Below are 22,926 nucleotides of genomic sequence, written 5' to 3' on the forward strand. Positions count from 1 at the left end.
GTGTCCCAGCCCCCCCAGGTGTGTCCCAGGTGTGTCCCAGGTGTGTCCCAGCCCCCCCAGGTGTGTCCCAGGTGTGTCCCAGGTGTGTCCCCAGGTGTCCCTCACCTGTCCCAGGTGTGTCTCACCTGTGTCCCGCCTCCTGGCCGAGCTGACCACGCCGTAGGCGCCGGTGCCGATGGTCTCGATGATCTCGTACTCGTCGCCCACCTCGAAGGTGACGTCGAGCGCCCGCGCCCCCAGCAGGGCCAGCGGCCCGGGCGGGTCCCGGGGGGCGTCCTCGGGGGCGGGGCCGGGCTCCGACATCGCACCTGGCACAGGTGAGAGGCCGAAAGTCACATGGGGGCTTCACCAGCGCACCTGGCACAGGTGAGAGGCCGAAAGTCACATGGGGGCTTCACCAGCGCACCTGGCACAGGTGAGAGGCCGAAAGTCCCTCCCGAAACAGCCCCAAAAACTCCCTGAAATGGCCCAAAAATGCCCCGAAATCCCCTCAGGTGAGACCCCAAAATTCCCCCAGTCACTCCCAGTCCATCCCAGTCCCTCCCAGTTACCCTGAGACCCCCGCAAACCTCCCCCAGTTCCTCCCAGTAACTCCCAGTTCCCTCCCTGGGGCTCCCAGTTCATCCCAGTTCCCTCCCAGTCCATCCCAGTATATCCCAGTTACTCCGGGACCCCCCAAACCCCTCCCAGTGGCTCCCAGTAACTCCCAGTTCCCTCCCAGTCCCCTCCCAGTGGCTCCCAGTAACTCCCAGTCCCCTCCCAGTCCCCTCCCAGTGGCTCCCAGTAACTCCCAGTTCCCTCCCTGGGGCTCCCAGTTCATCCCAGTTCCCTCCCAGTCCCTCCCAGTATATCCCAGTTACTCCGGGACCCCCCAAACCCCTCCCAGTCCCCTCCCAGTGGCTCCCAGTAACTCCCAGTTCCCTCCCAGTCCCTCCCAGTAACCCCCAGTTCCCCCAATTCCCTCCTAATCCCCTCCCAGTTCCCCCAGTTCCCTCCCAAACCCCTCCCAGTCCCTCCCAGTCCCCCCCAAACCGCTCCCAGTAACTCCAGTTCCCCCCCAGTTCCCCCCCGGTCCCTCCCAGTCCCTCCCAGTCCATCCCAGTTCCCCCCCGGGGCCGTTACCGCCCCCTGGCGCCTCCGCGCCGCTCCCGCCGCGATCCCGGAAGTGGCGCCGCCCAGGCCACGCCCCCTCCGCGCTTAAACCGCGCCCGCCCTCTCCGCGAGAGGACTTCCGGCTGGTCTCGATGGTTTTCGGAGGACTTCCTGTCGGTGTCCATGGTTTCACGTAAACTTCCGGTTTGTCTCCGGTGCGGGAGGGTTTCCGGTTCCTCTCTATGGTTTTCGGAGGACTTCCGGTGTGCCGCCATGAGGGACCGGACGCGGGAACTGCACCAGGCGAGGGCCCGAAAATGGGGGAAAAAAACCCCAAAAAACGGGAAAAAAGCCCCAAAACCGGGATCGGGGAGGCCGGAAATGGCGGGAAGGGAGAAAAAACGGGGAAAAAGCGGAAAAAACGGGATCGGGGAGGCCAAAATCGGGAAAAGGGCCCGAAAGTTGGGAAAAGTGTCCGGAAACGGGAAAAGTGGCCAAAAATGGGGAGAAGAGCAAAAGAAACGGGGGAAAACCCCCCGAAACCGGGATCGGGGAGGCCGAAATCGGGAAAAGCGGCGAGAAATGGGGAAAAGGGAGGAAAAAGAACCGGGATTGGGGACCCCAAAAATGGGCCGAGAGCGCCCAGAAGTGGGAAAGGAGCCGGAGAAGGGAGAAAGGAGGGAAGAAGGTGCGGGAATATTCCCCGGGCCGGGATGAGCGGAGGCGCGGCCGGGAGCTCCCAGAATGCCGGGAACGGCGGGAGCGGCCGGGAACGGCGGGAACGGCGGGAACGGCGGGAACGGCCGGGAACGGCGGGATTGGCCGGGAACGGCGGGAACGGCGGGAACGGCGGGAACGGCGGGATTGGCCGGGAGCGGCGGGAACGGCGGGATTGGCCGGGAGCTCCCAGAATGCCGGGAACGGCGGGAGCGGCGGGAACGGCGGGAACGGCCGGGAACGGCGGGAACGGCGGGATTGGCCGGGAGCGGCGGGAACGGCGGGATTGGCCGGGAACGGCGGGAGCGGCGGGATTGGCCGGGAACGGCGGGAACGGCGGGATTGGCCGGGAACGGCGGGAACGGCGGGATTAGCCGGGAACGGCGGGAGCGGCGGGATTGGCCGGGAACGGCCGGGAACGGCGGGAGCGGCGGGATTGGCCGGGAACGGCGGGAACGGCGGGATTGACCGGGAACGGCGGGATTGGCCGGGAACGGCGGGAACGGCGGGATTGGCCGGGAACGGCGGGAACGGCGGGATTGGCCGGGAACGGCGGGAACGGCGGGATTGGCCGGGAACGGCGGGATTGACCGGGAACGGCGGGATTGGCCGGGAACGGCGGGATTGGCCGGGAACGGCGGGGAACGGCGGGAACGGCGGGATTGGCCGGGAACGGCGGGAACGGCGGGAACGGCGGGAACGGCGGGATTGGCCGGGAACGGCGGGGAGCGGCGGGAACGGCGGGATTGGCCGGGAACGGCGGGGAACGGCGGGAACGGCGGGAACGGCGGGATTGGCCGGGAACGGCGGGAACGGCGGGAACGGCGGGATTGGCCGGGAACGGCGGGAGCGGCGGGATTGGCCGGGAACGGCGGGAGCGGCGGGAACGGCGGGATTGGCCGGGAACGGCGGGAGCGGCGGGATTGGCCGGGAACGGCGGGATTGGCCGGGAACGGCGGGATTGGCCGGGAACGGCGGGATTGGCCGGGAACGGCGGGAACGGCGGGATTGGCCGGGAACGGCGGGATTGACCGGGAACGGCGGGATTGGCCGGGAACGGCGGGATTGGCCGGGAACGGCGGGAACGGCGGGATTGGCCGGGAACGGCGGGATTGGCCGGGAACGGCGGGATTGGCCGGGAACGGCGGGAGCGGCGGGATTGGCCGGGAACGGCGGGATTGGCCGGGAACGGCGGGAGCGGCGGGATTGGCGGGAACGGCGGGATTGGCCGGGAACGGCGGGAGCGGCGGGATTGGCGGGAACGGCGGGATTGGCCGGGAACGGCGGGAACGGCGGGATTGGCCGGGAACGGCGGGAACGGCGGCGCGCTGGGGCGACCTCGCCGCCGCTTGCTCCGCTCAGGCCGCGGACGCGGACTCGGACTCGGACGGGGGGGGAGGGGCGGCGGAGGCTCCGCCCCCCCGCGGACCCCGCCCTGGCCCAGGTGCGTGCGGCCGCGCCCCCCTCCCGGCTCCTTTGCGTCTCCTTTGCGCCTCGTTGTCTGCTCGCGCCGGCGCTCCGTCGCGAGTTCGGGTGTCGCTGTCGCGATGTGCCGTCCCTCTGTCGCGATATAAAGTGTCCCCGTGGCGACGCCCCGTGCCCCTATCGCGATATGACCCGCCCGTGTCGCGACATGACGTGTCGGTGTCACGTTCTGAAGCGCCCCTATTGCGACCCGCGTCGTTATCGCGATATCCCGCGCCCTTGTGGCGATACGGAGCGTCCCTATCGTGATAGCCCACGTCCCTATCGTGATACCGCGTGCTGTTATCGCGATATAAAACGCCCCTATCGCGATATGAGCGGCCCCTATCGCGACATAACACGTCCCTATCGCGATATAACGTGATCGCCCGTCACAGCGTGAGCCCGCCCCTGTCGCGATACCAGACGTCCCTGTCGCGATACAACCCGTGTCCACGTCGCGATACGAAGCCCCCGTGTCGCGATACCCCGAGGCTGTGTCGTGACGTGACCTGCCCCCCGTCGCGATATCCCGCGTCCCTTTGGTGACCTATCGCGATAGAAGCGTTTGTGTCGCGACAGGCCGGGTCTGTCGGCCGCAAGGGGCCTCTGTCGCGAGGCGCCGGCGTTTACACGGTGATGTGTCGCGACAGGCGGGCGCCGTCAGGACGCAGCTGAAGGCGCTGGAGCTGCGGGTGGGGGAGCTGGAGCAGCTGCAGGAGCTGGTGCTGGGGACGCCCCTCCCCCCACAGGGTCAGATCCTGGGGGGAATTCCGGGGAATTCCGGGAAATTCCGGGAAATTCCGGGAAAATTTGGGAAAATTCGGGGAAATTCGGGGAAATTCGGGGGATTTTGGGGCATTCTGGGGTCGGTTTTTTTGGGTGGATTTCGGGGGGATTTTGGGTCGGTTGGGGGGAATTTCGGGGGAATTTCGGGGCGGATTTTGGGTGAAATTTTGGCGGTTTCGGGTCCCCCGGCGCTCCAGCGGGACCTGGGCCGGTTCCGGGTGGAATTTTTGTGGATTTTGGGTGAAATTTTGGCGGTTTCGGGTCCCCCAGAGCTCCAGCGGGATCTGCAGCGGCTGCGGGACGAGATCCAGGAACTGACGCGGGAGATCCGGGGAGGGCTCCGAGGTGACCCCAAAAGAACCCCCAAAACTCCCCAAAATGTCCCAAAACACCCCAAAATACAAAAAAAAAGGAAAAAAAATCCCCAAAAACTCCCCAAAATGTCCCAAAATATCCCCAAAATTCCAAAAAAGAAAAAAAACCCCCAAAACTCCCCAAAATGTCCCAAAATATCCCCAAAATTCCAAAAAAACCCCCAAAAACCTCTAAAACACCCCAGAAACTCAAACATCCCCATTTTGGGGGTTTTGACCCAATTTTGGGGTTTTTTTCCCCCCTCCCCGTTTTTTTGGGTCCTTTTCCTCCCCCCAGAAAAAACCTTTTCCAATTTCTCCCGATTTTTCCCCGTTTTTTCCCCAATTTTCCCCGATTTTTCCCGTTTTTTCCCAATTTTCCCCCATTTTTCCCGTTTTTTTCCCCAATTTTCCCCGATTTTTCCCGTTTTTTTTCCCAATTTTCCCCGATTTTTCCCGGTTTTCCCGATTTTTCCTGGTTTTCTCCAATTTTCCCTGATTTTTCCCGTTTTTTCCCGTTTATTTCCCGATTTCTCCCAATTTGTCCTGATTTTTCCCGGTTTTCTCTGAATTTTCCTGATTTTTCCCGGTTTTCTCCGATTTTTCCCGGTTTTCTCTGAATTTTCCTGATTTTCCCCGGTTTTTCCCGATTTTGGGGTTTTTCTCCCCGAATTTGGGCTCCCAGGGCTGGAGCCGCCCAAGGACGAGGCCGAGAGCCGGAATTCCGTCGGGCGCCCGAGTGCGGCGCACGCAGGTGGGAGAACTCGGGGGGAATTCGGCGGCTTTTGGCGAAGTCTGGGGGATTCTGGGAGATTTTGGGGGAAATTCAGGAACTTCCGGGAGGAATTTCTGGGAATTTGGGGACGGGGGGAATTTTGGGGGAATTTGGGGGATTTTGGGGGGAAATTTGGGGCTTTTCGGGGTCCCCGGGGAAATTTTTGGGATTTTGAGGTTTTTGGGGGAAATTTTGGGTGGATTTGGGGAATTTTGGGCAAATTTGGGGAATTTTGGGCGGATTTGGGGAATTTTGGGCGGATTTGGGGAATTTTGGGCGGATTTGGGGGAATTTCAGGCAGATTTGGGGAATTTTGGGCAAATTTGGGGAATTCTGGGTGGATTTGGGGAATTTTGGGCAAATTTGGGGAATTTTGGGTGGATTTGGGGAATTTTGGGCGGATTTGGGGAATTTTGGGCGGATTTGGGGAATTTTGGGCGGATTTGGGGAATTTTGGGTCAATATTGGTCATTTCTGGGTCGTTCTTGGGCGGATCTTCGCCGGGATTTTTTGGGCTTTTCACCAGGATTTGGGGATGTTTTGGGGGGGTTTGGGGTTTTCGGGGTTCCCCGATGGAATTTTGGGCGAATTTGGGGGGATTTTGGGGTGGATTTGGGTGGATTTTGTGTTGTTTTCGGTGGATTTTGGGCGGATTTCGCTCGTTTCTGGGTCGATTTTTCCCGTTCCTGGGCGGAATTTTTGGGGGGTTTTTTGGGATTTGGGGGTTTTCGGGGTTCCCCGATGGAATTTTGGGTGGATTTGGGGGGATTTTGTGTTATTTTGGGGGGATTTTGGGTGGATTTTGGGCGGATTTCGCTCGTTCTTGGGTCGATTTTTCCCGTTCCTGGGCGGAATTTTTTGGGGTTTTTTTTGGGATTTGGGGGTTTTCGGGGTTCCCCGATGGAATTTTGGGTGGATTTGGGGGAATTTTGGGCGAATTTGGGGGGATTTGGGGTGGATTTGGGTGGATTTTGTGTTATTTTGGGGGGATTTTGGGTGGATTTTGGGCGGATTTCGCTCGTTTCTGGGTCGATTTTTCCCGTTCCTGGGCGGAATTTTTTGGGGTTTTTTTTGGGATTTGGGGGTTTTCGGGGTTCCCCGATGGAATTTTGGGTGGATTTGGGGGGATTTGGGGTGGATTTGGGTGGATTTTGTGTTGTTTTGGGGGGATTTTGGGCGGATTTCGCTCGTTTCTGGGTCGATTTTTCCCGTTCCTGGGCGGAATTTTGGGGTTTTTTTTGGGATTTGGGGGTTTTCGGGGTCCCCCTGACGGGTTTTGGGGCTCCCGTGGGCAGCACGGGCTCCTGTCCCAGCACTTCTGGGCGGTCACCGGACGCCTCCAGGCCGCCCAGGGCCGGTACCGCCAGCGCAGCCTCGACCGGATCCGCCGGCAGCTCCTCATCGGTCAGGACGGGAATTTGGGGGATCCCAAAAAAAACTCGGGGGGGTCTGAAACACTTGGGGGGTCCCGGGGAACTCTGGGGACGCCCAGAAAACAATTGGGGGTTTAAAAGGGTTTTTTGGGGGGAATTTGGGATTTTTGGGGGATTTTGGGGGGAAAACCGGGATCGGGGGGTCCCGGAAATTTGGGGCGGTCCCAAAAAATTTTGGGAGGTCCCAAAGTTTGGGTGGGGGGGGGGGGGGGGGGGTCTCGAAAATCCCAGTTTTGGGTTTTTTTTTGGTTTTTCCCGTTTCTTTCCCTTTTCCCCAATTCTCGATCCCTTTCCCCCCGTTTCCAATCCGGGTTTTTTGGGACAAACTTTTCCCGTTTCCGGCGTTTCTGGGCCCGTTTTTCCAGCCGGGAGCCCGCCGTGTCGGAGGAGGAGCTGGAGCAGATGCTGGGAGACGGGGCAGAGCGAGATCTTCGTCAGCAACGTCCGTTCGGGGCGAAAAAGCCCGAATTCGGGAACGTTCCGGGATTTGGGGATTTCGGGGCGAGTTCGGGAGGTTTTCAAGTGTTTAAAATATTCTTCTGGTTTTGTTTTAGTTATTTTTTTTATTTTTTATTTTTGTTTTTATTTTTATTTTTATTTTTATTTTTATTTTTATTTTTATTTGTATTTTATTTCTTTATTTATTATTTTTAAAATTTATTTTTCGTTTAATTTTTTTACTTTTGTTTTTATTTTTTATTATTTTCATTTTTATTTTTATTTTCATTTTTAAATTTATTTATTGTTTTTTAATTTATTTTTTATTTTTGTTTTTGTTTTTATTTGTGTTTTTATTTTGTTTTTATTTTTATTTTTATTTTGTTTTTATTTGTGTTTTTATTTTGTTTTTGTGTTTTTATTTTTATTTTGTTTTTTATTTTATTTTTATTTATTTATTATTTTTTAATTTATTTTTTATTTTTGTTTTTGTTTTTATTTTTGTTTTTATTTTTTTTTTTATTTTTTTATTTTTATTTCATTTCTTTTTTTATTTTTTACTTTTTTTTTTAATTTATTTTTTATTTTATCTTTATTTTGGGGGGCGTTCGGGACTTTTTTTTTTGGTTTTAAATTTTTGGGGAAGGGGAATTTGGAGGGAATTTGGGGCGAATTCGGGGAGTTTTGGGGGTTTTTTTTGGGGAATTTTTCTTTTTGAGGGAAATTTTGGGATTTTTTTTTTTTTTTGGCGGGAACTTTTGGGAAATTTGTGATTTCTCTTTTTTTTTGGGATTTGGGGGCAATTCCAGGTGGGTTTTGGGGGGAATTCGGAGACTTTTTTGGATTTTTTTCGCTTGTTTTTGGTGGATTTCCCCGGAAATTTTCCCTCATTTCCTCCTTTTCCCCCCAATTCCGGATTCCGTCAATCCCCATTAATTTTTTACCATTTCGGGGTTAATTTCGGGCCGGAATTCCGTTGTTCCCGGTCGTGCCCCGGCTCCTGCTCTCCGCCCCGGCGCCGTTTCCCGGTTTTTGGACCAATTTTCCTGGCGACGTTTTTCCCGGATTCCCTTTCGCCGCCCCCTCCTCAGTTTTAATCTCTGACCTAATTTGGGTCGAATTCGGGGCTTTTTGGGGCATTTCCGGCGCGTTCTGGGTCGTTTCTGGCGGGGTTTTGGGGCGATTCCCTCCGGGATTTTTTCCCCCTCCCCCCGATCCCCTTTTTCATCGACCCCCGATTGATTTTTTGTTAATTCCTCCGGGGTTAATTTTGGGGAAAATTCCGCGGTTTTCGGTCGGCCCCCAGGTGCTCCGCTCGGCGCGGGCGCGCGGGCGGCGCTGGACCGAGGTCGGGGAGCGGCACCGGGACCTGCAGCGCCTGGAGAGGGGCCTGAGGGAGCTGGGGAGCTCTTCCAGCTGCTGGGGGGCACCGTGGAGGCGCAGGTTTGTACTGGTTTATACTGGGAGGGACTGGAGCAAAAAACCCGGGGGCTTTCGGTCGAGAAATGACGATTTTGGAGCGGAAAACGGCGATTTAAGGGTTAAAAACGGCGATTTTGGGGTTAAAAACGGCGATTTTGGGGGTTAAAAATGGCGATTTTGGGGTTAAAAAATGTCGATTTGGGGTTAAAAACGGCGATTTTGGGGGTAAAAACGGCGATTTTGGGTTAAAAATGGCGATTTTGGGTTAAAACCGGCGATTTTGGGGTTAAAACCGGCGATTTTGGGGTTAAAAACGGCGATTTGGGGTTAAAACCGGCGATTTGGGGTTAAAAACGGCAATTTTGGGGTTAAAATGGCAATTTTGGGGTTAAAAACGGCGATTTTGGGGTTAAAAATGGCGATTTTTGGGGTTAAAACCGGCGATTTTGGGGTTATAAACGGTGATTTTGGGGTTAAAAATGGCGCCGGGGTGAACTGGTTTATACTGGTTTGTACTGGGAGCGGGAAAACCCCCGGGGGTTTTTTAGGGCAAAGAAAGAACGCATTTTTAGGGTTAAAAACGGGATTTTCGGGGTTGAGGAACGGCGGTTTTGGGGTTAAAAGCGACGCTGGGATTGACTGGGACAAACTGGTTTATACTGGGATTGACTGGGACAAACTGGTTTATACTGGGACGGACTGGGAGGGAAAAACCCCGGAGATTTTGGGTGAAAAATGACGTTTTTGGGTTTAAAAATGGCGATTTGGGGTTAAAAAACGGGGATTTTGGGGTTAAAAATGACGCGGGGAGGGGAGTGGGATGAACTGGTTTATACTGGTTTGTACTGGGAGAAAAAAACCCGGAGATTTTGGGTGAAAAAACGGAGATTTTGGGGTCAAAAAATGACATTTTTGGGGTTTAAAAAACGGGGATTTTGGGGTTAAAAATGGCGCTGGGACGAACTGGTTTATACTGGTTTGTACTGGGAGGGGCTGGGAGCAAGAAGACCTGGAGTTTTTGGGGTGAAAAACGTCGATTTTAGGACAGAAAAAAGCGGCGATTTTGGGTTTAGAGGTTCCTACTGGTTTGTACTGGTTCGTACTGGTCCGGACTGGTTTGTACTGGTTTGTACTGTCCGGACTGGTGCAGGGCGACGTCATCGACCGCATCGAGCGCCACGTGCAGGACTCGGGGGCGCGGCTGGAGAAGGGGCGGGGCCAGCTGGGCCACGCCCAGCGCCGCCAGCGGGGGGCGCGCAAGGTAAACTGGGGCGGACTGGGTTATACTGGGAGGGACTGGGACCAACTGGTTTGTACTGGGAGGGAACTGGGAACCGCTCCGGACTGGTTCAAACCGGTTCCAAATGAATTTATACCGACCCAGACTGGTTTGGACTGGTTCGAACTGGTTTATACTGGTTTAAAACCGGTTCCGAACTGGTTTCTGCTGGTCCGCAGAGGCGCCTGGCCGTGGCCGCCTGCGTCTCTGTCGCGATTCTGGTCCTGGTCGCGATCGTCGCCGCCTCGGTGGCCGCCGGGTAGAGCCGCGCGCTCCCATTGGCTGCCGCCGCCGTCAGTCAACGCCCACCGCCGGCTCCCATTGGTTGGGAGAGGCGGTGAGTCCCATTGGTCGGTTCTGGTGTCAGTCACCGCCAGCCACGCCCCCCGGCGGGTCGGATTGGCCGGTGGTGACGTCACGCAATAAAAGCACTTTGGAAACCCGAAATGGCCCGAAATTGACCCGAAAAAATGACCCGAAAATGACCCAAAAAAAGATCCAAAAATGATCTAAAAATGTGACCCAAAAGTGACCCCAAAACGACCCAAAAGTGACTAAAAATGACCCAAAAAATGACTCGAAAATGACCCAAAAGTGACCCAAAAAATGACCCGAAAATGACCCAAAAAATGACCCAAAAATGACCCGAAAATGACCCAAAAAAGACCTAAAAATGACCCAAAAGTGACCCAAAAAATGACCCGAAAATGACCCAAAAAATGACCCAAAAATGACCCAAAAAAGACCCAAAAATGACCCAAAAAATGACCAAAAAAAGACCTAAAAAAGACCCAAAAAATGACCCAAAAATGACCCAAAAATGACCCAAAAAAGACCCAAAAATGACCCGAAAAATGACCCAAAAATGACCCAAAAAGACCCAAAAAATGACCTGAAAATGACCCAAAAAAACCCCAAAAGTGACGCAAAAAATGACCAGAAATGACCCAAAAAATGACTCGAAAATAACCCAAAAGTGGCCCAAAAATGACCCTAAAACGACCCAAAAAATGACCCGAAAATGACCCAAAAGTGGCCCAAAAATGACCCAAAAAAGGACCCAAAAATGACCCAAAAACGACCCAAAAAAATACCCGAAAAAGACCTAAAAATAACCCAAAAATGACCCAAAAAATGACCTGATAATGACCCAAAAACGACCCAAAACTGACCCAAAAACGACCCAAAAAATGACCCGAAAATGACCCAAAAATGACCAAAAAAAATGTGACCCAAAAGTGACCCCAAAACGACCCAAAAGTGACTAAAAATGACCCAAAAAATGACTCGAAAATGACCCGAAAAAGACCCAAAATTGACCCAAAAACGACCCCAAAAAACCCGCAGTGGGGTCAGGATTCCCGAATTTTGCCCGAAATTCCCAAATCCGACCCCAAGTCTCGCCAGCTTCGCCCGAAAACCCCAAAAATTTCCCCCAAAGCTCTGAAATCCGCCCCCAGCTCCCCGGATTTCACTGAAACCCCAAAAATTCCCCCCAAAATCCCGAGGCGCGCCTCGACGTCCCAAACGTTCCCCCCGAATCCACCGAGACTCCGCGGATTCCTCCCGAAATATTCCCCAAAACTCCGAAAAAACCCAAAAAACTTCCCCTCCCCCCTCACTGGGAGTCCCCAAGCCCCGCCCCCAAGTCCGGCCCCTCCCCCCGGAACGTTCTCAGCCCCGCCCCCTCCCCAAGCCCCTCCTCCTCCTCTTCCGCCTCCCTTAGCCCCTCCCCCTCCTCAAGCCCCTCCCCCACCTGCCCCGCGGCCACCAGGCCCCGCCCCGGCCCCTCCCCCACCCCCAGCGGCGGCACCGGCCCCGCCCACGCCCCCTCCGGCCCCGCCCCCACCCTCCGACTCCGCCCCCTGCGCAGCCACGCCCCCAGCCACGCCCCCACGACCGCGACCACGCCCAGAGCGACCCCCGAGACCGCCAGGGCCAGCGGGGGGGGGGAGGGGCGGCCCGGGGAGGGGGAGGGGGAGGGGGAGGGGAGGGCCAGCGTGGCGCCCCCCGGCGGCCGGTGACCCCGGGTGGCCGCGGGGGTCACTCGGTGACCTCCGGTGACCCCCGGGGGTCGCCGGCCCTCGGCGGTCACTTCCCGGCCCTTAGCGGTCACTCGGGGGGCCGGGCTGGCCGTCGCCGTCTCCGGACGAGCCTCGGTGGCCTCGGTGGTCACTTGGTGACCCTCGGTGGTCACTTGGTGACCCTCGGTGGTCGCCGAGGTCACTCGCCGGCCCTCGGTGACCCCGGTGACCTCAGTGGTCACTCCCCGGCCCTTGGCGGTCATCGTGGTCACTCCCCGGCTCTCAGTGGTCATCGTGGTCACTCCCCTGCTCTCGGTGGTCATCGTGGTCACTCCCCGGCCCTTGGCGGTCATCGTGGTCACTCCCCGGCCCTTGGGGGTCATCGTGGTCACTCCCTGACCCTTGGTGGTCATCGTGGTCACTCCCTGACCCTTGGTGGTCATCGTGGTCACTCCCCGGCTCTTGGTGGTCATCGTGGTCACTCCCTGGCCCTTGGCGGTCATCGTGGTCACTCCCCAGCTCTCAGTGGTCATCGTGGTCACTCCCCGGCTCTCGGTGGTCATCGTGGTCACTCCCCGGCTCTCATTGGTCATCGTGGTCACTCCCCGGCTCTCGGTGGTCATCGCGGTCACTCCCCGGCCGTTGGTGGCCACCAGCAGGACGCAGATGGCCGCGGGCAGGGGGGGGAGGGGCGCCATGGCCGGGGGGGGGGAGGGGCACCTGTGGGGGGGGGGGGGCGGGGGGAGGGGTCAGGGAGAGAAAGTCCCGAAATTCCCGAAAAAAATTCCGCCCGAAATTCCACCCGGAAAATCCCCGCGGCTCGCCCAAAATATCAAAAATTCACCCAAAACCCGCAAAATTTACCCCAAATTCACCCAAAATATCAAAAATTTGCCCCAAATTTCACCCAAAATACACAAAATTTATCCAAATTTACCCAAATTTACCCAAAATATCAAAAATTGGCCCAAATTTACCCAAATTCACCCAAAAAACCGCAAAATTCGCCCGAATTTACCCCGATTTCACCCGAAATTCCCCAAATCCGCCCCAAATCCACGAAATTCCCCCAAAATGACCCAAAACCTCACCCGAAATCCCTGAAATCCCCCCCGAAACTTGCGGAAAACTCCCACAATCCCCCCAAGCCCCCAAATCCCCCCGAATCGACCCCAAATCCCCGCGAACCTCGGGGCCGTTGCCGGAAGCCGCGGCAGCGCCGGAAGCGCCACCGGGGAGGGGCCCCCCAAAAACCCCGAAAACGCCCCAAAAAAACACCCCGAAAACCCGGACTGGAGCTCGGGGAGCCCCAAAACCCCGAAAATGACCCAAAAAAACCCGAAAATGACCCAAAAACCCCCGAAAATGACCCAAAAAACGCCCCGAAAACCCGGACTGGAGCTCGGGGAGCCCCAAAACCCCGAAAATTACCCAAAAAAACCCCGAAAATGACCCAAAAAACGCCCCAAAAACCCGGCCTGGAGCTCGGGGAGCCCCAAAAACCCCGAAAATGACCCAAAAAACCCCGAAAATGACCCAAAAAATGCCCCAAAACCCGGACTGGAGCTCGGGGAGCCCCAAAAACCCTGAAAATGACCCAAAAAACCCCGAAAATGACCCAAAAAAACCCGAAAATGACCCAAAAAATGCCCCAAAAACCCGGACTGGAGCTCGGGGAGCCCCAAAACCCCGAAAATGACCCAAAATGACCCGAAAATGACCCAAAAAAACGCCCCAAAAACCCGGACTGGAGCTCGGGGAGCCTCAAAAACCCCGAAAATGACCCAAAAAATGACCCAAAACCCCGGACTGGAGCTCGGGCAGCCCCAAAAATCCCGAAAATGACCCAAAATGACCCGAAAATGACCCAAAAAACCCCGAAAATGACCCAAAAAACGCCCCAAAAACCCGGACTGGAGCTCGGGGAGCCCCAAAACCCCGAAAATGACCCAAAATCCCCCGAAATGACCCAAAAATGACCCAAAAAACGCCCCGAAAACCCGGACTGGAGCTCGGGGAGCCTCAAAAACCCCGAAAATGACCCAAAAAACCCCGAAAATGACCCAAAAAACCCCGAAAATGACCCAAAAATGACCCAAAACCCCGGACTGGAGCTCGGGGAGCCCCAAAAACCCCGAAAATGACCCAAAAATGACCCAAAATGACCCAAAAATGACCCAAAAAATGCCCCAAAAACCCCGAAAACGCCCCAAAAAAACACCCCGAAAACCCGGACTGGAGCTCGGGCAGCCCCAAAACCCCGAAAATGACCCAAAAAACCCCGAAAATTACCCAAAAAACCCTGAAAATGACCCAAAAAATGCCCCCAAAACCCGGACTGGAGCTCGGGGAGCCCCAAAACCCCGAAAATGACCCAAAACCCTGAAAACGACCCAAAATCCCCAAAAATGACCCAAAAAACGCCCCAAAAACCTGGACTGGAGCTCGGGGAGCCCCCAAAACCCCAAAAATGACCCAAAAAATGCCCCAAAACCCCGAAAATGACCCAAAAAATGCCCCAAAACCCGGACTGGAGCTCGGGGCGTCCCAAAAATGCCCCAAAAACCCCTAAAATGACCCAAAACTCCCGAAAAATGACCCAAAATCCACCCCAAAAACCCGGCCTGGAGTTCAGCGAGCCCCAAAATGTCCCAAAACCCCCAAAATCCCCCCAAAAATCCGACCCCAGAGCTCGGGCGGGGCCCCAAAAAACCGGGAAAAAAAATCCCCCAAAATCCCAGAAAAATCCCCCAAAAAACCCCAAATAAATCCCCAAAAAACCCCCAAAAAGCCCAAATAAACCCCTCAAAAAAACCCAAAAAACCCCAAATAAATCCCAAAAAACTCCCAAATAAATCCCAAATAAACCCCAAATAAACCCGCCCCGAAAAACGCGGAAAAGCCAAAAAAAAACCCCCAAAAAATCCCAAAACTCCCCCAAAAAAACCCCAAAAACCCCCAAATAAACCCCCCAAAAACCCAAATAAACCCCCTAAAAAAAACCCAAAAAACCCCAAATAAATCCCAAAAAACCCCCAAATAAGCCCCAAATAAATCCCCAAATAAATCCAAAAAAGTCCCAAATAAACCCCAAATAAATCCGCCTGGAAAAACGTGGAAAACCAAAAAAAAAACCCCAAAAAATCCCAAAACTCCCCCAAAAAACCCCAAAAAACCCCAAATAAACCCCCCCAAAAAACCCAAAATAACCCAAATAAATCCCAAAAAAAACCCCAAATAAATCCCAAATAAATCCCCAAAACCCCCAAATAAACCCACCCAAAAAACCCAAAACTCCCCAAAAAAACCCCTAAAAACCCCCAAATAAATCCCAAAAAAACCCCAAATAAATCCCAAAAAAACCCCAAATAAACCCCAAATAAACCCGCCCTGAAAAACGCGGAAAAGCCAAAAAAAACCCCCCAAAAAATCCCAAAACTCCTCAAAAAACCCCAAATAAACCCCAAATATGCCCCCAAAAATCTCCACCCCCCGAAATTAAAAAAAAAAAAACAAACAAAAACCCCCAAAAATCCCAAAATTCCCCCCAAAAAATCCCCCCAGGAAAAAAAACCCAACAAACCCCAAATTCCCCGGTCCCAGAAATCGGGAATATCCCAGAATTCCCCCAGTCCCACTCGGGAGCTGCTGCACAAAATCCTTTATTTTCCCCCCAAAATCCCCCAGATTTGGGGGACCCCGCTAGGAGCCTTCGTCACCGTCGTCACCGTCGTCACCGTCGCCAAAATTGGGGGGGTTCGGGGATTTTTGGGGGGTTTTTCGGGGTTTTGGGGATTTTTGGGGGTTTTTGGGGAGTTTTTGGGATCCCAAAAACGGGCCGGATTCGGGGTTTTTGGGGGTCGTCAGCGGCGAGGTCCCAAAGGCGGCGAAATTCGGCGTCGTCGAGCTCTTCGTCATCATCATCATCATCATCATCGTCACCGAAACTCTGCCGGATTTTTTGGGATTTTTCGGGTTTTTCGGGGATTTTTCGGGGATTTTTGGGGGGTTTTTGGGATCCCAAAAACGGGCCGGATTCGGGGTTTTTGGGGTCGTCACCGGAGAGGTCCCAAAGGCGGCGAAATTCGGCGTCATCGAGCTCTTCGTCGTCATCATCATCATCATCATCGTCACCGAAACTCTGCCGGATTTTTTGGGGTTTTTGGGGGATTTTTCGGGGATTTTGGGGGGGTTTTTGGGATCCCCAAAACGGGCCGGATTCGGGGTTTTTGGGGTCGTCAGCGGCGAGGTCCCAAAGGCGGCGAAATTCGGCGTCGTCGAGCTCTTCGTCATCATCATCATCGTCACCGAAACTCTGCCGGATTTTTTGGGGGTTTTCGGGTTTTTTGGGGATTTTTTGGGGTTTTTTCGGGGGTTTTTGGGATCCCCAAAACGGGCCGGATTCGGGGTTTTTGGGGTCGTCACCGGCGAGGTCCCAAAGGCGGCGAAATTCGGCGTCGCCGAGCTCTTCGTCATCATCATCATCATCGTCACCGAAACGGGGATTTTTGGGGTTTTTCGCGGGTGTTTCTTCACTCTGCGGAGACCCCGAAAACCGGCGGGATTCGGGATTTCCGCCGTCTTCCCCCGCGGAACCTTCCGGAGCCTCCCAGAAGCGATGGAGAGCTTCCGCCTCCTCCGTCTCCTCGTCCTCGTCGTCGTCGTCGTCGGGCGGCCAGGCCACCCCTTCCCTGACGCCGGCGCCGCCCTCGGGGCCCGCGGGGACGTACAGGTGACACCAGGGCCCGGCCAGGGAGGGGCCGCAGGTGACGGTCACGGCGAAGTCCAGCCGGCCGCCCCCGGGGAAGCAGGAGAGCCGCGGCCGGACGCCGGCGGTCAGCGGCTCGCGGCAGGTGCCCAGGTGGTCGTCGTCCCAGCCGTGGTCCTCGTCCCACACCTGCAGCTCCAGGCGGGCGTCCGGCCGCAGGCGCACCTGGCCCAGGTCCAGGCGCTGGCCCCAGCGCGGCCGGTCGGCGTTCCAGGCCGTGGCCGTGCGGGCGCCGCGGCCGCCGAAGGACGCTCGGACGTAGGCGTCCGTGGCGGTCAGCGCGTCGCCGCGCCAGCCGCGCCCGCCCAGCACGAGGACGGAGGCGTGGGCGTGGCCGCGGTGGGCGGGGCAGCACGGGGAGCCGCCCAGCGGGGGAGGGGCGGGGGAGCAGGGGCAGTGGCAGGGGTGGGGGGGGAGGGGCGGGCCGGGGGGGGCGGGCGGCGGAGGGGTCGGAGAGGTCGGCGGGGTCATCGGAGGGGTCATCGGGGTCATCGGAGAGGTCATCACGGAGGTCACCTGGAAGGGAGGCAGAGTGGTCAGTGGGGTGGTCACTGCTGTGGTCACTGCTTTGGTCAGTGTGGTGGTCAGTGGGGTGGTCACTGCTGTGGTCACTGCTTTGGTCAGTGTGGTGGTCAGTGGGGTGGTCACTGCTGTGGTCACTGCTGTGGTCAGTGGAGTGGTCAGTGGAGTGGTCAGTGGGGTGGTCACTGCCGTGGTCACTGCCGTGGTCAGTGTGGTGGTCACTGCTGTGGTCACTGCCGTGGTCAGTGTGGTGGTCAGTGGAGTGGTCACTGCCGTGGTCACTGCCGTGGTCAGTGGAGTGGTCACTGCTGTGGTCAGTGTGGTGGTCAGTGTGGTGGTCAGTGGAGTGGTCACTGCTGTGGTCACTGCCGTGGTCAGTGTGGTGGTCAGTGGAGTGGTCACTGCTGTGGTCAGTGGAGTGGTCGCTGCCGTGGTCACTGCTGTGGTCAGTGTGGTGGTCAAGTATGGTGGTCAGTGCAGTGGTCATCAGGGTGGTCATTGGGTCCCACTGACCGCTCCACTGACCACCACTGCACCGATTATCTCATTGTCCACTCCGCTGACCATCAAGCTGACCGCCCCACTGACCACTGCATTAACCACTGCACTGACCGCTCCACTGACCACTGACCACTGACCACTGACCACTGATCACCCCACTGACCACTGACCATCCCACTGACCACTGATCCCTCCACTGACCACCCCACTGACCACTGACCAACCCACTGACCTCCCCACTGACCACTGACCCCTCCACTGACCACTGACCACTGACCATCCCGCCGATTACCCCACTGACCATCCCACTGACCCCTGACCACCCCATTGACCACTGACCACCCCACTGACCACTGGCCATTCCACTGACCACCCCACTGACCCCTGACCTCTCCACTGACCACTGACCATACTACTGACCACTGATCACCCCACTGACCATCCGACTGACCGCTGACCACCCCACTGACCATCCCACTGACCACTGACCATCTCACTGACCACTGATCCCTCCACTGACCATCCCACTGACCACCCCACTGACCATCCTACTGACCACTGACCATCCCACTGACCGCTGACCACCCCACTGACCATCCCACTGACCGCTGACCACCCCACTGACCACTGACCACCCCACTGACCACTGACCACCCCACTGACCACCCCACTGACCACTGACCATCCCACTGACCACTGACCATCCCACTGACCGCTGACCACCCCACTGACCACTGACCACCCCACTGACCACTGACCACCCCACTGACCACCCCACTGACCACTGACCATCCCACTGACCACTGACCATCCCACTGACCACTGACCACCCCACTGACCACCCCACTGACCACTGACCATCCCACTGACCATCCCACTGACCCCTGACCACCCCACTGACCCCTGACCATCCCACTGACCATCCCACTGACCGCTGACCACCCCACTGACCGCTGCCCACCCCGCTGCCCACCCCACCGACCCCTGCACTGACCGCTGCTCTGTCCACCGCTCTGTCCACTCATTCCGGGGGCGCAGGAGCAGTTGACCGCCAGCGCTTTGGCCGCCACGTAGCTGCGGACGGCGGCGCGCAGGGCCCGGCGCCGCGGGTCGCCGCGGGGCACCAGGGCGTGGAGCGGCCAAAGGTCGGCCTCCAGCGCGGCCGGAGCGGCCGGAACGCTCTTCAGCCAGCGCGAGAACTCCTCCGGCCGCCCGAAGGCCGGGTCGCCGCCCGGGTCGCCGCCGCCGTCCACCTCCAGCACGCGCTCGCCGAAGAACTCGGCCAAGCTGACGTTGCCCTCGGTGGTCGCTCGGGCCGTCCGGCAGGCGGCCGCGGTCGCTCCGGCCCCGCCGAAGGACGCCTCGGCCCTCAGGCAGTCCGAGGCCTCCTGCGCGCCCAGGCCGGCCATGGCGGCGCGGCACAGCTGGACGTTGGTCAGCGCCCGGACGCGGCCGCCCAGCCGCGCCGAGTGGACGGCGTGAGTGCCGTAGGCCGCCAGCAGCGCCGCGTACTCGGACGCCGAGGTCCGGTTGAAGTCGGGCGGCAGGGAACGGACGGCGCGGAGGAAGTGAGCGGACGGCCGGGCGGTCAGGGGGTTCAGCCACGTCCTGCGGGGACACGGGGCCGGGAGAAGCGGCGCGAGAGGGCTCTGGGGGCCTTGGCGGGGACTTCGGGGGGAAATCCCGGGATTTGGGCGGGTTTAGGGGGATTTCAGGGAAACTCCGGGATTTGGGGCGGCTTTAGGGGGATTTCAGGGAAATTCCGGGATTTGGGGCGGGTTTAGGGGGATTTCAGGGAAATCCCGGGATTTGGGGCGGGTTTAGGGGGATTTCAGGGAAATCCCGGGAGTTTTGGGGGGAAATTTGGGGGGTTTTTAGGGGACTTTTGGGGATTTTTTTTAGCGGGGTTTTTAGGGAAATGTGGGGATTTTTAGGGGGTTTTTAAAAGGGGATTTTTAGAGAAATTGGGGGATTTTTAGGGGGAAATTTGGGGATTTTTTTGGGGGTTTTTTAGGGGATTTTGGGGGATTTTTTTTAGCGGGATTTTCAGGGAAATGTGGGGATTTTTTTTTGTCTGTTTTTGGGGGATTTTTTTTGGGGATTTTTAAGGGGGGTTTTAGAGAAATTTGGAGATTTTTAGGGGGATTTGGGGGGATTTTTGGGGGGATTTTTTGGGGATTTTTTTAGCGGGGTTTTTAGGGGGATTTTGGGAGAAGCTTTTTGGGGATTTTTTAGGGTATTTTTAGAGAAATTGGGGGATTTTTAGGGGAAAATTTGGGGATTTTTAGAGGGATTTTGAAGGTGATTTTTGGGGAATTTTTAGTTGGGATTTTTTTAGGGAAATGTGGGGATTTTGGTTGGTTTTTTTGTTTTTGTTTTTTGCGGCATTTTTTGGGATTTTTAGGAGATTTTTAGAGAAATTGGGGGATTTTTAGGGGGATTTGGGGGGATTTTTTTGGGATTTTTTTGGGGGATTTTTTGGGATTTTTAAAGCGGGATTTTTAGGTAAATGTGGGGATTTTTTTGTTTATTTTTGGTTTTTGGGCGATTTTTTGGGGATTTTTTAGGGTATTTTTAGAGAAATCCGGGGATTTTCAGGGGGATTCTGGGAGAAGTTTCGTGCTTTCCTGGGGATTTTCGGCCGATTTTCGGGGCGTTTGTTTTCAGGGGGATTTTGGGGATGCTCGGGGATGGGGATGAAGGTGATGAAGGTGATGAAGATGGGCCTGGAGGAGGTGGGGATGAAGGCGAAGGGGAGAATGAGGACACTGAAAACGAAGACGGTGAAGACCGAGACGAAGGCAAGGAGGAGGACAGTGAAGATGAAGATGATGAAGATGACGACGAAGATGCCGAGGAGGATGAAGATGAAGATGATGAAGATGAAGGCAAAGAAAAAGAGGAAGATGATGAACGCGAAGACGAGGATGAAGGTGTTGAAGATGAAGATGAAGACGATGATGAAGACGGTGAAGATGAGGACAATGAAGAGGAAGACGAAGACGAGGACGATGACGACGAAGGTGACGACGAAGACGACGAAGAGGAGGATGGAGACGAAGACGAAGATGAGGATGAAGGCGTTGAAGACGGTGAAGACGAGGACGACGAAGAGGAAGACGAAGACGAGGACGACGAAGACGAAGACGAGGATGACGAAGGAGGCGAGGCCGAAGGCACCCCGGCGCACTCACCAGTAGAAGACGCAGCTCAGCTGCAGCCAGGTGAGGGCGCTCCTGTCCTGCCGCTGCCACCGCAGCCCCTCGCGCGCCACCCGCGACTGCGACCCCGCCCACGTGACCCCGGCCCCGCCCCGCCCCCAGGACATGCCCAGGCTCCACCCCCGCGTCACCGCCGACGTCACCGCCGTCCCCACGGCGGCCGCGCCCGAGGCCGCGCGCGCCTGGCGGTGACAGCGGCGCCCCGAGTGCCACCCGCGGACCCCCCAGGGGACGCGGCGAGGGGACATGGCGTCCAGCGCGTCGGGACACAGCAGGCACCGCGGGGCGGCGTCACCTGGGCCACCACGGCCACGCCTAGAGCCGCCATTGTCACCGCCATTGTCACCGCCATTGTCACCGCCATTGTCACCGCCATCGTCACCGCCATTGTCACCTCTAGAGTCACCTGGGCCACCACGGCCACGCCTAGAGCCGCCATTGTCACCGCCATTGTCACCTCTAGAGTCACCTGGGCCACCACGGCCACGCCTAGAGCCGCCATTGTCACCTCTGGAGTCACCTGGGCCACCACGGCCACGCCTAGAGCCGCCATTGTCACCGCCATTGTCACCTCTAGAGTCACCTGGGCCACCACGGCCACGCCTAGAGCCGCCATTGTCACCTCTGGAGTCACCTGGGCCACCACGGCCACGCCTAGAGCCGCCATTGTCACCTCTGGAGTCACCTGGGCCACCACGGCCACGCCTAGTGCCACCATTGTCACGGCCATTGTCACCATTGTCACCTCTGGAGTCACCATTGTCACCTCTGGAGCCGCCATTGTCACCTGCGTCACCTCTCCGTCTCTCCCCAGGGCCACCGGCGCCACCGGCTCTACCGGCGCCGCCGCTGTCCCCACCGTCCCAGTGGTCCCAGCGGTGGCCCCCGTGGTCACCGCTGTCCCAGCCCTCCCAGCGCCCCCAGCTGTCCCCAGCGTCCCCCAGCTCCAGGACACGCCCCCCGGCCATGGCCATGGTGGTGACGTCGAAGCCCCGCCCCAGGGCGGCGACGCCGGGGGCGGGGCGGGCGCGGGCGCAGGCGACGCCGCGGGCGCGGTGACACTGCGAGGTGGCGGCGTCGCCCAGGGCCACCAGGGCCACCAGGGCCACCAGGAGCACCTGTGGGGACAGGTGGGGACGTTTAGGGGCCGGGAGAATTCGGGGGCGTTCGGGGGCATGGAGGATTTGGGGACTGGGGACAATTTGGGGACATTTTGGGGACATGGAGGATTTGGGGACTGGGGACAATTTGGGGACATTTTGGGGACATGGAGGATTTGGGGATTGGGGACAATTTGGGGACATTTGGGGACATGGAGGATTTGGGGACTGGGGACAATTTGGGGACAATTGGGGACATGGAGGATTTGGGGATTGGGGACAGTTTGGGGACATTTGGGGACATGGAGGATTTGGGGACTGGGGACAATTTGGGGACATTTGGGGACATGGAGGATTTGGGGATTGGGGACAATTTGGGGACAATTGGGGACATGGAGGATTTGGGGACTGGGGACAATTTGGGGACATTTTGGGGACATGGAGGATTTGGGGACTGGGGACAATTTGGGGACATTTTGGGGACATGGAGGATTTGGGGATTGGGGACATTCTGGGGACAATTTGGGGACATTTTGGGGACATGGAGGATTTGGGGATTGGGGACAATTTGGGGACATTTTGGGGACATGGAGGATTTGGGGATTCGGGACATTTTGGGGACAATTTGGGGACATAGGGACACTGAAGACTTTGGAGAGATTTGGGACATTTTGGGGACAATTGGGGACCTGGAGGATTTTTGGGGACAATTGGGGACATCGAGGATTTTTGGGGATTTGGGGACACAGAGGATTTTTGGGGACAAGGAGAGTGGGGCGACACTGGGGAGATCCGGGGACACTTGGAGGACGCTCGGGGACGCTCGGGGTGGGGTTGGTGACAATCTGGTGGCAGCTGGGTGACGTGGGGAGGGGCGTCGGTGCACAGGATGTGGCCGAGGTGACGACGGCGACGGGGCTGAGGTGACAGTGACGGAGCCTGGGGGGTTGGGGACATTCCGGGGACGTTTGGGGACAGCTTGGGGACAGCTGGGGGCGTCGGGGCACAGGATGTGGCCGGGCTGAGGT

The 22,926-nt window shown here is 57.0% G+C and overlaps 3 protein-coding genes and 1 long non-coding RNA gene across 4 annotated transcripts; 3 read left to right on the forward strand and 1 right to left on the reverse strand.

Moving 5' to 3' along the window:
• The first annotated feature begins 385 nt into the window (after positions 1 to 385).
• Positions 386 to 6,707, forward strand: LOC136305397 (PE-PGRS family protein PE_PGRS33-like). The gene is made up of 7 exons (XM_066208649.1): positions 386 to 415; positions 1,093 to 1,285; positions 2,184 to 3,253; positions 3,927 to 4,026; positions 4,333 to 4,407; positions 5,101 to 5,169; positions 6,486 to 6,707. Exons 1-7 carry the CDS (start codon positions 386 to 388, stop codon positions 6,641 to 6,643), a joined length of 1,695 nt encoding a protein of 564 aa, XP_066064746.1. The 3' UTR covers positions 6,644 to 6,707.
• A 1,734-nt stretch (positions 6,708 to 8,441) lies between these two features.
• Positions 8,442 to 10,885, forward strand: LOC136305403 (uncharacterized). The gene is made up of 3 exons (XR_010725315.1): positions 8,442 to 8,504; positions 9,634 to 9,744; positions 9,942 to 10,885. It is a non-coding gene; the product is annotated as an uncharacterized lncRNA (long non-coding RNA).
• Positions 10,886 to 15,432: 4,547 nt separating this feature from the next.
• LOC136305398 (uncharacterized) lies at positions 15,433 to 19,271 on the reverse strand (the record flags this gene model as incomplete). Its single annotated transcript, XM_066208650.1, is given in 3 exon segments — positions 15,433 to 16,932; positions 16,934 to 17,070; positions 18,572 to 19,271. Coding segments are annotated over 3 exon segments (2,250 nt in total), but the record flags the coding sequence as incomplete, so codon positions are not given.
• An 810-nt stretch (positions 19,272 to 20,081) lies between these two features.
• Positions 20,082 to 21,857, forward strand: LOC136305399 (uncharacterized). The gene is made up of 2 exons (XM_066208651.1): positions 20,082 to 20,801; positions 21,613 to 21,857. Exons 1-2 carry the CDS (start codon positions 20,258 to 20,260, stop codon positions 21,855 to 21,857), a joined length of 789 nt encoding a protein of 262 aa, XP_066064748.1. The 5' UTR covers positions 20,082 to 20,257.
• Positions 21,858 to 22,926: the final 1,069 nt, after the last annotated feature.

This window comes from Chamaea fasciata, unplaced genomic scaffold, assembly GCF_029207755.1.
Source record: "Chamaea fasciata isolate MVZ Bird 193981 ecotype frontalis unplaced genomic scaffold, bChaFas1.0.hap1 SCAF_394, whole genome shotgun sequence".
Lineage (NCBI taxonomy): Eukaryota > Metazoa > Chordata > Aves > Passeriformes > Sylviidae > Chamaea > Chamaea fasciata.